At 32.4% G+C, this 15237-nt stretch overlaps 1 protein-coding gene across 1 annotated transcript in view; it reads left to right on the top strand.

Moving 5' to 3' along the window:
• The first annotated feature begins 394 nt into the window (after nucleotides 1-394).
• LOC110994136 (actin-binding LIM protein 2) overlaps nucleotides 395-15237 on the top strand; it is a 71799-nt gene continuing 56956 nt past the window's right edge. Inside the window, exon 1 of the mRNA XM_045630237.1 lies at nucleotides 395-618. Coding sequence (XP_045486193.1) covers nucleotides 615-618 — 4 coding nt within the window. The 5' untranslated portion in view covers nucleotides 395-614. The remainder of the gene's footprint in view (nucleotides 619-15237) is intronic.

Genomic DNA, 15237 nt, shown 5'->3' with positions numbered 1-15237 from the left:
AAATTATAAATTGTGTATATTAAATTTAAAATTAACAAAGTAATTTATTCAATAGAAATTGCTACAGGAATTGATACTAATTATTATTCAAATTATTTTAGCCTTTTTACTTAATATTTAAAAGAACTTAGGTGACTGAGGTAAAGTTAAACGTTATTACCGTTACATATAAAGTTAAACCAGGCATTATACTTAAGGGCTCAAAGTTATTTCTAAATGCCCACTTTGTAAATTCCATCAACCAAAAATCAAATGGGTCAAAGGTATAAAAATAATATGTATTTATATCAGTTCTACACAGTTAAAGCGTATTTTGGAACGTTCTCTGGCGCTTGCGTGCTGAAGTGACAGCCGGAGTTGGACTGAGCTAGCAAAGTTACAAAGCTGTCAAATTCGCTGTCGCGACTCGCAAGTCGCGATTTAAAAGCAAAAACGCTTAACTAAAGTGTTGTTTCTCTCAGTCTAAGAAAAAGTTATTACTATATAGTTTCGTAAATAAAGAGGATTAATTAATTAAAAATGTGTTCGTTATATTAATGTGTGTGGTTTGTGATGCAGCAGAATAGAATTCGAATTAGTTTTTAAAGCTAAGACAGAAGCAAGTCCTCCGAAAAATGGGTATGTACCGGTTACTTAGTTTTGTGAAAAGATTACTTAATTTTATAACTCTGTGTTTATATATTGTAATTTGCTTCACACTCTTCTAAACGTTATTTTTTTTATTCCTTTACCATTTTGAAATAAGTCATGTTTCTCCGACTTAGAGGTGTTCAAAATATCGATTTTCTTCCGCGGGTTTCAAATTTGAATTAACGCTTTATCGACATTTAAGAAAACTGCAATTTTTATATTTTTCTAATCATTCCTATATTGTAGAAAATGTCCTCGGTTTCATTTTTTTTCATAATTTTACCAATTTCCACAATACTGACAAAGTAGCAAAAATTAACAATATTTAGTAAATAATGCGTACACAGTGTATTAATGGTTTTAAATAGTGTGTTAGCAAAAATAAGGTAAGTAGATTAGGTTTACCTTGCAAAGTGATTAGTATAAGTGTGGCAGCCAATTACATCACATACAGACTGCTAATCAGACTGTCCTTGACTCACCAACAATAAGATATTATTGCATAAAGGAGAATCTTAGTTTTACTAAATATTCTTTATAAATATGTGTCAGATTATATGAAAATGAATTTAATGTAAAATCTAAATAATTATAAATGTTGTCCCTTATTATGGTTTTATGTTTATATGTAATATGTCTGTGATTCTTATTAGATGTTTTAGACATTTGCTCATATTGTGTAAATGATCTATAAAAAGTTCATAGTAATTGATATTGTAGATATGTCAATGTGTAGTGAACTGTGACTGTTTGATTGTAATGTTACAATGATACATACTGATCTGGGGCTCTCAGTGATCTGGTTTTAAATAAGTTCACTTAAATAGAAATATTTAGTGTATAATTTACATAGATATTATAAAATATTATTTATTATTTAATCTAAAATTAATCAATTTAAAAATTTATAATGGGTGCTTTTAGTTGCTCATATTATACTGTAAATTGGCTTGTGCAAAATTTTATGCAATAATTATTATTTCGATGGTTGTATCCTGATTTAAACCATATTGTATTTATTACATTTCGAATAATATTAAGCATATTATTTTACATAACACATAAACATACATTTTAAAAATAGTGAAATTTAATTTAAGTACTACAATCTCAAGCCAATCCTAAGGTGAGTTGAAGTAATAAAATGATTACATTTATGTAGGCAACATTCCAATATATTTTTTAAGTGCAGAAAAAAACTGTATAACATTTACCTTTATAGCATACATTCTGATTCTACTATATCTACTATTCTTCTCATTTTAAATACATAATATACTAATGAAATAATATTGTATTATTATTATGGGGCAGCAGGCTTAGGTTGTAATTTTAAGTTCGTTGAATTGATGCAATTCTGTTGCATGCAATAAGGCAATAACCCTTGCTGCGGCGTCCGTGAACTAGGTCAGCAGCGATTAACGTAAATTTGTTAGTCTTTAGTCTAGTCTAGCAATGGCTCTTTGATACATAAAACATACATAATGCCTTATATCTTATAAAATGCTAATCTCTGTTGCTTGAGCATTTCTGTGTTTGATATTTTTGTTAATATTAATTGATTATTATTTTATGATTGCTCAAATAGTAAATACTTTTCATTTTAAAGTGCGCATAACGTAAGTAAGAGTTTTGACTTATCCACGTTTCACTCGACGTCGAAAGTTATAGACAAAATTTACGATGTAGTTGTTGTAACACATAAAATAAAATAAAACCTACTTAAATGTAATTATATTGTAGGCAAAAAATTGGACTTGAGCGCTGAAGGTTATCTTTTGTTATCAAATTTAAGAGATAAATTAACAATTTACATACGAAAATATATCAGTCAGAAATTTTTAAAATTTTCTTATAAAACAATGTCTTAAGTTTTCTTACCAAATTATTCATACATATATGTACAATTGGGCTTCAAGTTTACAGACATACCTCTAATACTCGACGCGACTAAAAGAGAGTGCTAATAACTTTGTGATGCACACTGTCTAGAAAAATACGTGGAAGGAAGATAGCGAAGTCCATATTTACATACACAGTTTTTAGTGTCACAACAATATAGTTCAATGTTAATTATAGTCGTATTAGTTGCTAAATAGGAAGCCTTAGGAATTAAGAATGAATTAGTGGATAATATTTTGCACCTTTATCACCATGCCAACCGTTCAACTTCGTTTGTTCGATTTTTATTGCTTAGACTTGCCGTTTTAAACGGCATTTTTATAGAAATTAATTTAAAATTATATAATTGTCATTTCTTTATTGTTAAATTAGTCAGTCTGCATTATTTTTAGTTCCACTCTGACCTTGTTACAATAAATGAGCAATTCATTTCGACAGACGGGCAAACGATTTAAGTGTTCTCAGTAGGTCGCCCCTGCTCCCAAGGGAACTATGAAATATGAATGGAGTCCCTTCTCTAGATTGCAAATTTTCATTTGCGACCGTAACGAGGTGTTGGGGTCGTAAAGCGACCCTAACTTGGAGGGCAGCTAAACATTTTTAATAAGAAACTATTTGAACTTTACATGATCTGAAGCCAAATAGAGCATAAGATTAGAACGAGCGTTTGGTAAATAAAATGCATATGTTTTTGTTACAATTCAACTCACTAATATCTGCTGTAAATATATGATGTGATCTAAGTAAGCCAAAAATAAAAAGCATAACGCAAGCTGCAAACTAAGAGGATATAGTTTTTATAGCTATATCGAATTCTGAATTTAAAACGTGTCTTCAGATGACCCTACCAAAATTCGCTTTATAAGATGACACGCTTGACATTTTCATGATAGAATTGTTTCGATACGTTTGCAACCGCTGCTTTATTGCCTTAATAAGGACGGTCGTACTTTGTCCTATTATAAATAGTGAGGGACGTAAAATACGCGCAACGAGGGTGAGGAATGCGGACATCGTAGAACCGTTACTGTTTATGCATTGGGGTTATTTTGAACTTTGCACTTGTAACAGCAAATTGAAGAAATTATATCAATTTATAGAGGTTACAGTATCTATGAAAGTCAGCTGTATGCAGATTATTAAGACGAATTACAATTGTTAATAATGCTGTGATGTTCATGTAGTAAAGTCCGTCAAATAAAAAAGCGCTACTGTTCATGTTTGTATATGTTAAGGAATTATTTGAGCAAAACGGTTGAAAATTGGAAAGCCAAAAATCGTGTTTAAGCTAAAAAACAATCTATTATGTTTTATATACGGTCTACACTTTTACACCATCACACAACACAACCAAATTAGGCTTAGTTAATAAATTGAATCACAATTAGTTAAAAGTATTGAATACTTTTTGTTTGTTATTTACATTTTGTAAATCTTTGAACCTTTTGTAGTAAAATTAATGATGTATTCCATCTTTGGCTATATTTTCATTGTATTTACGAAATAAATACATATACTTACACTGTTTATATTTTTCGTATATCGTAATCGTAACATCAGATAGATGAATCTATTATTAGTTGAGAAGATCTTCAAAATTATTCGACGTTTCTCTCGATATTTCCTCATAGGTAAAGCAATAGCTGTGAGCGGTGGTGCGTCAAGGCTCTCGCGGGTGTCGGGTTCGAACCGCTCTCTTTGCGAAAGCACCGGTTTGTATGTCTACTTTGGTTTATCTCCCCTTAAGACTACCAATTGCAAATTGTAGTATTAGTAATACGAGCATGACCTGAGTATGACCATGTGTAACTATTATATGATAAAAACACATGATTTTTAAATGTTATATAATAAACTCTGAGGATTTCAACACTCTAAGTTCATGTAAAATCTATTATTTTATTTACCTGTGATATTTTTTGATTCAAAGTTATACCAAAAATATATGAATTAATTAAAGCAGATTTTGCCGCGCATCATGACTGTGTGGAACCAGATCACTAAAGTATTTCCAAACCAAGCCGACTTAGTGTCCTTTTATAAAAAGCAGAATGGTAACGTCTTCAACACGTTTGCCCCCCTGTTCCAAAGAAATATAATATTGTTACGAAGACGGGTCAACTGCAATGTTTTTAGATTTTTCCACTACTTAGAGAACTTTTCAGCAGGCTGAAATATGATTTATGACCGTTTCAGGAGAGGGTCAATCACATATTAGAAAATCGAAATTTACATAATGTTGCCGTAGTTTTCAGGAGGCTGAAACATTTTTTCAGTCGGTTTCAGAACACGTATAGATGAATGGAACACTTTTCAGCAGACCCGTTTTCAGGCGTTTTCAGGCCTGGTTATAACCCTTTGATGAAGGAATATTCTAGAACGAATTTTCTAGGTGTGGGACAAGCACTGTTTGATACGCGAAAGAGAGAAAAGATAAGAACCTTCTCGAAGCTAGACCGAGAACTCTAGAACGTCGTACGACAAGCACGTAGCAATGTGCGAAAGAGATAGCAAGTACGCGCGTTCTAGAATTAGGCGATCGCTACTCAGTAGCGCTCCCGCCTAGAAAGTTCTCGTAAACATCGGAAACATCGTTCGAGATTCTTCCCAGGGATATATAAGCGAGCCAAAACGCGATCACTCAGTTCAGTTTTGAATGCGATTCCAAGCGATAAACAGCGAAGAGAAAAAGTGCGATTAAGTGATACCAGTGATAAAGTACTGAGTGATTTAAGTGATTAGTGACAGTGTTTCATTGTGTGTGTTTTTAGTGCTTTTCTGTGCGTAATTTCCAGATATTAGTGTTAACGAATTCCTCGTAGATTTTATTAAAATAAACCCTTGAATAAATCGACGGCAGTTTCTATCCGATCCCCTAGCTCGTAACAATATTATATATAGAGGACAAATCTTTGTTTTTAATTTTTTAATTTTTATTCTTTATTACTCAATATGTCATATGGAACATGGTGTAGTGGTTGCAGCTCCTTACAAGCATTGTGTAAAAAAAAAACTTGGCGATTAAAAAGAGTGGCGGAGAGTTTATTGCCAGTTCTTCTCTTCCGTTCTACGCCCTTGATTTGAGAACTGGCAGTAAATGTAAAATTAAATTCATTTAATATTTCTTTTTTTGACGTTCATAAGTGTACATTGTTACCTACATGAATAAATAAATTTTGAATTTGAATTTGAATATTAATACAAACTTAATTCCTATTTTAGTACAAAGTACTATTAAATTATGACTTATTGTTAAGTTGTCACTGATTTATTGTTCTTTTTGTGTATTTTACAATGCACGCTTTCGACAACACGCGATATTTTTTTATTAAATAAGTACAAAAGTCGCGTCAGACTGACAGGCATTATATTTGTGAGAACGATTTATTTAGTATCAGGCGTTTCCTACGTAAGGCATATTGCTTTAAGTTTTGGTAAAGTCAAAGAAAGTGTACTTTGACCGTATTTTTCAAGGTTAGCTATAAACCGGTCTCTTTGTCACGTTTGTTTTGACTGCGAGTTTCAGATACAGAGGTCACACTTAGTCACAGGTTCCATTGTGTAGGGATCAATAAAATAACCAAGATTTTTGAACCTTGTATATGCTTACACGAACAAGCTCACTTGTGTTCTCAATATTTATTTATAAAAAAGAACATGACATAAACCCGAAATTATACTATGTACTACTAAAAGAATTACTAGAACTAACTAAACTAAACGAGGTCAACACAGCTTAAGTTACAAGATTTGTAGTTTTCACTAATTGGACTAATTGCAAGGTAATGGGACAGTTGTTGAGGGCGTAATTAAACTGTTAAAACTGAACTTTTTAAAGCAACGATCATTGACGCGGTGTTGTGACAAACCAACTTCGCTGGTAACTGATTAAACAGCTGGGAGGTCAGTCAATGTGGGGTCATTATCCATCACTTTGGCCAATTGCGAGTTTTGTTTTTTTTTTTATCTCATCGTAAGAGCGTGTTTATTACTGTGTATTAGACTTACTTCTCTAACTTGAAGCACAGCTTTTTGACACGAACACTGCTACAAGCTGAAAAGTGTTAAATGATATCTAAATCTTCCGAAACCAGAACAAAAAAAGGTTAAATATCTAAAACCTAAAACTTTTTTGTTTAGCAACAGTCAACGTAATTCTTGTAATGGTTCTTTGCTCATCTGATATAATGGCAATAATACTATTGTATCTTTGTTAATACCCGTTGAAAGCCTACAAATAAATCGCCAACAATCATATCCAATATAATATACAACTACTGTTTAAAATCCAAAAAAAATTCCTAACAATATATTGATGAGTTCTAACTTGCTTTGTTGTGTATTAGAAGCGGTTTGACGATGAGTCAGACGCTTAACAAATCCTTGTAAGTGGGTGAAGGTGACCTAGTATTGGGCTCCCCAACGAAACGATAAAGTAAAATAAGTAATACATCCATAGACAGCTCGGTTTCTCTTAAGGCCATGCTCCATGTCACTCGAAATCTCTTAAGAAGTTTTGTGTCGCATGAAGTAGGTGATACTATTGGTACTTAATTGATATTACTTTTTATCAGTGCTACATGTCCAGCCGATGCTGGTCCTCTTGACGATTGAAGAATGCTATTTTTGGATTGGAAACGATGTCGTTAAATTGTAAAAAGTACAATTACATTCAAGTTTACAATTTGTTGTACTCGACGAACGAAAATAAGAAGAATAAAGTGATGCGTATCTATATTCCAGTTAAAGGGACATACATACAAGGCGCCTATCCCTTTAAAAGTAGCCAACTTTCACTTTTATCTGTCCCTCTTTAGTTTGAAGCACTAAATTCGTATATCTCAATCATCGCGTTCGACCCTAGGAATGTTAAAACCATTAAATGGGAGTCGTTTGTGTATAAGAGTGCCTTTGTTTCCGTCTTGCCTCACTAATTTGAAGGTGTTTCGAATGTGTGAACACTGCTACATATTTATTTAGGGCATTTTGTGGTCTTAGGTTTTATAATACACTCTTTGTATGACTTTTATTATCACATTTACTGATTGTAAAACAAGATACTAAAAATCGTTCCACAACTGACTGCTTTTTAAGGTAGTTTTTGCCACGCACCACCACTATGTGAAACCAGCTGCCCACTCAAGTATTTCGTAACCAAATCGACTTGAGTAAAGAAAAGAGTGTATGAATTTTTCAATGGCAGGCAACGCAGGCATGTAAAAATTTAGAAGGCATCTAGAATCTAGATGCTATGCTAGCATTGAGAGTGTTATAGGCGGCGGTATCACTAAATAAAGAGTGGAGTTTCTTGACATTTCTTCGTGCGCTCTACACCCTTGACTTGCTAACTGGTAGTAAAATAATAAAGTTATTTTGAGTAAACATCAGGTTAACTTAACACGAGCCTCGCGACCGTTTGCATTCTAATGTTAACATTATCTGTTGGTATGATAAACTGCCAAGTATCTCTTAATTAAACATAGGTAAACAAGGTATTAAGTTTGGGGATTTATTACATTTTAATATTCATATCTTTGTCTAATAATCGTCAAAACACAACAAAATATTAGTATTTGTATTTGAACTATTTTATTATTCATAATTATCGTCACCGAATCGCGGTCATCTAATCTAGAGCGTGAATAAACTACAGTAGCTGATAAAATCGCAAGATTGAACCGATATTTATACGTGGTCACTTTCTTCTTGATTGGATTTGTGTCATTTCTTTAATACTATTAATTTGGTATTTTAGAACACTTGGAACTTTTGATTTGATTTGATTAAAATATCATAGTTCGTAGTATATATTATGAGACTAATCTATTTTTGCTCAAAGAAGGACTCTAAGGCTCTGAGCCCTTAAGTAGTTAGGTCGTCACCAGATAAAAGTCCCAGGGCTTTATATATTAAACATACAACTTATTCCGCTGGTGCAGATATCCAGTGATTTCGGCTACGGTAGAATCTTGGCTTCCTTACCAATCAGCCAAAATGCCAATGTCATTTTATATTAGGTCGCAAGCGATTATTTGCCCCTACCCAATGACACTTAATTATTTGATTCTATAATAGTACTGTCAGAGCGCAGCTGTTTTAGCTACGTTGCAGATGTTCTTGGTTGAATGGTGTTAATGCGATGAGGATAAAGACTGACTAGGGTCAGATAATTTTATACGTATACGTATTATACTACATATACTAAGTATAATTTTATAACCAATGAACGATTTGTTGTCTTCGGCAAAGTTTCGTGGTCCAATGATTAGAACGAAATTTATTAAAACACTAGCGGATCCGACAGACGTTGTCCTGTCTATACGTCTTTAATTTGAAAATTTCAAACTTTTTTTAATAAGCTAAAACATTCTGGACCATTTTGATGAAAATTATTATTCAAATGTTATGACAATATCTAACGATCCAGCACATGGTCTACAATGATAACAAAACTTTTTTTTAATTTGATCGCAGCGCTAACTGTCGGGACAGACTAAAATTAAAATTCGAATATTATTTAAAATTTGACAGTGCGATGGTAGCGCCGTCTGTCGGATCCAATGTAAAACATTCCAAAATCAACAACTACTAATTAATTAAAAAAAACATTGTCCAGCGGACAAAATTGTGAATCTAAACCATTCTCGAATCTCCACGAACACACACAAAAAATTTCATCAAAATTGGTCCAGTCGTTTAGGAGGAGTTCAGTCACATACACACGCACACAAGAAATATATATATTAAGATTACTAATTTGTTTAGCATATACAAAAAAAATCAGTGGCGCTACAACCTCTTTAGGTCTTGTCCTCAGATTTTCCAATCTGTTTCATGCTATTTTTTTTTAAATCTAATAGACAAGTAGGTGATCAGCCTCCAGTGCCTGACACACGTCGTCGATTTTTGGGTCTCTCTTAGTCGGTTTCCTCACGCTGTTCTCCTTCACCGTTCGAGCAAATGTTAAATGCGCACATAGAAAGAAAGTCCATTGGTCCACAGCCGGGGATCGAACTTACGAACTCAGGTATGAGAGTCGCACGCTGAAGCCACTAGGCCAACACTATTTAACTTTAGAATATACACACCTAACATTAGTTTGTTAAAATGGTTTTAAATCCTCTGACAGTTATTAAATGTTTTGACTCTTATCTTATTTACAAGTAAATGAACGTGTTAAACATTTTTTCATTTCATTAATTTTTTTGATACTTATCGTACGTGTATGTATAAGATTTATTGATTTTGACATTTGATTGATTTACACTTATAATTTTACATGTATATTGGTTGCGTTTTTTTTTTAATTTGCATTCCACCTTACCTTACTAAAGTGTAAACTTTAGAACAAGGTCATAATGATAACACTATCGCTTATCGTGGTGTTTCTTATTAATTGCATTTACAACACGATTCATTTATATTCGTGTGGCATTCATGATACTTTGAATGAATTATATGGGCGATAGAGCTACTATGGAATGAGACATATATAAAGAAAAATACTTTCAAATATTGTAAGTAAGATATATGTACTTTTTATTTTCAATTTGCGTTTATGTAAATAAACAACAAGTGATACCAACCTTGCCCTTGACCAATCTACTGATTGTAATAAATCTTTAGCAAAGCGTGATATCACTTGTAATATGTATGAAAATATATCCCGTACAGTTATTTATAGTTATATTATAGATATAAATAGATTTCAGCCTAGATTAAAATATCACTTCTTTGACCATCCGTCGTCGTAAACGCGAATCAATATTATTTTGCGTACAGCAAAGGAAAATTGTGAAAGTGAAGAATTATTTCTTAGTAAAAAAATGTGTGAATCTGACGGCCAACCTTCAGCAATAGAGAGGTATTAAAATAAGTGAATAAAAAAATGTCTTCGTCAGAAAAAAGTAATTACTGTATGCGATCTGACATTTTATTTTGCCGCTTTCCTAGTCTCCTATGTTTATGAAAATCTCTGGTGATATTTTTTTTGGGTAACTAAAGCTAAGTGGGAAAGAAGACAAAGTAAAAGATAGCAGAAGCATGAGTCGCATTATTGATTGACGTGTACCAATTGGTACATTGGCGATATCCGGCGTGATTGTGTAATGTTCCGGGTTCAGTGCTTCCCGGAAGTGACCGTATAGGTCTTATGTTTAGGTTTTGTTTATGTAAATGCCTGGCTCCGTCTTATAACAAAATATGTTATAAAGGAGGAAACTGTGGCCTTTTTTTCATTCGTTTTTCAGGATGGGCAAAATCCGACTATTTCTGCGTTAATAAATTTCACCTATGTGATATGGGCCGCTATTAGATAGTCCAACAATGACGTGCAACACTTCTGTTTATTCGTAACTATGCGTACTGTAAAGCTCGCTTACAGGCGCCTAAATAATTAAAACTAAACATAAATTTGTAATTATTTAGTGTAGAGTCAGCACAAATTAAAAACAACATATTGATGTAAATTGTTTGTTATTTAAATCCAATTTCTTTCATCAGTAATCTGTAATTAACAATCTCAATGTTTAGACGTTTAAAAAAAAATGTCATAAATATACGTATACTCGATATTTTTTTATGTTTTAGAATAAATAAATGAGAAGTAACCATTTTATTTCCAGCACAATATAATGAAACAAATATTTAAACTATTTTGTACCGTGTATGTATAATAATAAAGCCTGATTTATTTATTGAATACATTATTTACAAAACTTAATAAAGTTATATTGTTTTCAAGGACTCTTCTTTCTTTCTCCATCCATCTTTCTTTCTGAGTCCATCCTCCAACTGGCTCGATCTGACTATCTTGAAAAAAAACTCCCCCAACCAACTTCTTTAAGTCAGTCCACGGTGCAAGAGGGCGAACCGGAAGTACGAAATAATAGGTTAAACTAGGCAAAATCTACAATTACATATATAATCTAAACCTACTTATCACGGTTGCACGTTTTTTTAATGCATTTGGTGCTAATCGATTGAGAGCTAAACCTTAATTGTTTGAGTTTCGTATCTCTAAAATTCCAGTGCAAATACGGGTCGTGTCGCTAGCGAACGTTGTGCATCTGTATTGTATTTATTGACAGTGCACTGAAGTTATTTGACTTGCAAATAAACCGTGGGACTTGACGCATGTGTCAAGAAGGGTTCGTCTTTAAACAATGTCTGAGAGGTTATAAGAGTGTGCTCATACCTTCGATTTTTCTATATTTGTAATATAATATGGATCTTTGTAATGAGATCTGTTTAATATATTATTTGATCAGTGACGAAGTTCATAGTATTGTCTTTTATTAAAATAACTTTTACACATTTATAGAAAACACTTTTTTAACGGATTAAAACTATGTATTATTGTTTGAGTTTCTTTTGTCTTCAGTGACCGTGACCACGCACGCTGTAAAGCACGCGAAACATCGGATAAATTTAAAATTATGTTTAAATAATTATAAGTTTACAATAATACAAAGCATCAATCCGCTAAAAAAGTGTTATCTTTAAATGTGTAAAAGTTATTTTAATAAAAGACAATACTATGAACTTTAATTATTTAAATAACCTGTCCTCACCTAATACTAATACGAAAAATTAGCGAGATGTGCTAAAGAAATCCTTTGTTCCATGAGAGATATGACAGTTGTTATTGTCGTATGTTGTTATGTTATTCAGAAATTATGACTCCCGAACGGTAAACAATTTTCACGTTCATGTCTTGCTTTTCGACCCAAGATAGACAAAGATAAATTTAACTACATACATAGTTATGTCGCAAACTTTCAGTATTGCAATTACATATGCAGTTTATAAGTCAATAATTCTAAATGGAATTGTGACACTAAATGTTTTTATTTTCTCAAATATACTTGGATTATTAGTATCAACTATGCGTACTCATAAATGGTATAAATTTTCCAAAAATAAAGTTGTGACATGAGTAAGTTCTATTATGAACAGGCGCTTATGATGTTGCTTTGCGAAAATTGTGACACCTTTGTAAAGTAAATGGTTCTTAGCACCTGTTTGCTGAGATCTTTCACCTTACTGAAGCTTTTAATAATAAATATATTTGCTTACTGGCTTTTCAAGTGTTTTAAGGTTAACATATGATGATTTAAAAATAACTTAAGGTTTACCTGCTTGATTTTCTAAAGCGTAGCATTTTAGTTTATGATAGTTTAGTATTTTAGATATTTAAATGGCTATTTCCGAAGAAGGAAGAAAACGAGAGTGTTTTGTTTATAAATTGCGACTCTATATCTTTATTATGAGTTTGACTAAGTTTTGCCAGTTTGCTAGTATCCTTCATGATATAAATATTTAATAGTGAAGTATTTTGGAGTTTATTGTTTGTTTACCATTATTTGTTATGTTAATCAAATCGTTACCATAACAACTTTTATGTACGTAAATGGTTATACCACAGGACGAAGCATTTTTAATTTAAATAAATAACGATACACGTTAAAATTAATACCAGAATGTTGTATTACCTACGTACTTTCACAAAATAATTAATATTGGTACAATTATAAACAGATAAAACACAGAGGAAATGAGATTTAATTATCTGATCATTGATTAATATCACGTACATAAATGAGAAAGCTTACTTATTATTTTATCGATACAGAAATAAATATGCTTTTACTTTTTAATACCTGTTTTAAGATATTTTAATTATTTGAAGTATATTATTGGACTTGACGGAACGAAATGGCTTTGCATGTTACGATAACGCAAGTGATTAGTTATTTATTTATTAACACTTCGTTGGAATACAGAAATATATAGTTTTTCTTTTAGAGCAAACGGGCAAGAGGCTCACCTGTTATTAAGTGATACCGCCGCCCACGCCCCTCTCAGTGCCAGAGGGCTCGCGAGTGCGTTGCCGGCTTGCTAAAGTACAATTAATTTAACTAAGGAAAAGAGGGCAACTGGTAGCCTTATCGCTTATGAAATAAATCTCATGTAAATAGTGAAAGGGACAATAAAAAAGTTATTTAATGATTGTGAGTGTGTTACAGGTTTGTACACCAATTAAATTTTGACCTTACTAAGAAGGGATGTAAGATGCATAAGAAATGGAGGCACACTGGGGCTGATCGGGGGTAATAAATTCTACTTCATCGCAAAACCTGGAGCATTCCAGTGATTACAGATTACCGAAAAATAAGCAAATGGTAATGAAAGATTACGCCCGGTCACCGATGACCAAGAAACGTCAACTTGGTGATATACGGTGAGTCCACGGAGTTGACGTTGACTTGTGTAACAATTAAAACAATATGATTTAATATTAAGATCAATCATGTACACTAAAATTGTAGTATGTATGTATTCACTACTTTTTGGTGGTCCATACCACTTTGTCTATGATAAAAAGATGTTGATAAATGAACTGTAGAAAAAAAAATTAGTTGTTGTTATAAACAGGCAGTTGAGTGTATATACTTTGTAATTGTAACCTATGTAGTAAGTATATGGATTTAATGACTTTCTATTTCTAAGTAATAAATCCACCTTGCAGTTCCTGTAGCAACAGGAAGTCATGAGAGCTTAACGTAATTCACATTGACTAGTTTCACCGGTTTAATCTAGAATATTCCTGGGTTATTAATGGGGTTTTGGTTCGATTGTTACGCTTTCACCCTAATACCGCGTAATCAATTTTGGTGTACTTATTTATTGTTAATTTAACAGATTTTTAGTACCATCTGAAACTAGGCTTATTTTATTATTACACCTAAAAATGTATAGTACTTGAATTATGGTGCACACTTTCATAAATATATAATTGATGCATTAATCTCTTTCTAATTCGTAATTTCCTCCATCGATTAAGTTCCAAGCTTCCTTTCACTACATTAAACATTAGACTGCCTACTTATTAATGTGTCTAATGTTACGACAAAGCTACAACAGTTTCACAAGAAACTTTGGTAAGTTCCTACTTAGTTACATACTATGTTAAAGTTGCACCCAAAGGATCAATGCCATTTGTGGGCTTTAAATCAAATCAAATTTTATATGTACTTCTAAATTTACATTTACTTTCAAAACATATGAGAAGAATTGGCAATAAAATCTCCGTTGCTCTTTTAAATGATGTTTCAGTTTTGAAGAAGGTCTCAATCACATTTTTATTGCTGTTCAAAGTTTCTACTGTAATTGATAAAATTCAATTCTTGTTTCGGGTCGTGATATATTTTTCAGTAGAGTTCAAAGTCCTAACGCCTAGTCATTAAAGGCACGGTTTGAGACACAGCTATCATTGACCGCAAGTCTCTTTATGCTCCACTGCCCTCTGGGAAATATCGCTTTTTGTCTTGTTCTCCTACTAGGTGAACAAACTTGACATGAACGGCGCATTTGCTGCGTACTTTGAACCATGTTTGTGGACTAATGGGCGTGTTTTTAATCCTGTTCAGTGGTGCACTATTTAATTGTGGTACAATGGAATCTAGATTATCTTTCCCTGATGCGGTGACATTTTGTATAGTTCTTGTGTCTCTTTTATTCAAATCGTGAATGATTGACATTGCGATGAAAAGTGCAAGACGGCGTTTAGGTATAGTAACGTATATTTTGCGTATACAACACTATGTTATATGTGTATGTTTGATAATCAGATAGATAAATGAAACTGATACTTGAAAGATATGTGGGGTAGTAAAATAAATAAATTTATTATCAAGATAAATT

The sequence above is a fragment of the Pieris rapae genome, chromosome 11, assembly GCF_905147795.1.
Source record: "Pieris rapae chromosome 11, ilPieRapa1.1, whole genome shotgun sequence".
Classification (NCBI taxonomy): domain Eukaryota; kingdom Metazoa; phylum Arthropoda; class Insecta; order Lepidoptera; family Pieridae; genus Pieris; species Pieris rapae.
This window is presented reverse-complemented; position numbering and strand designations above follow the sequence as displayed.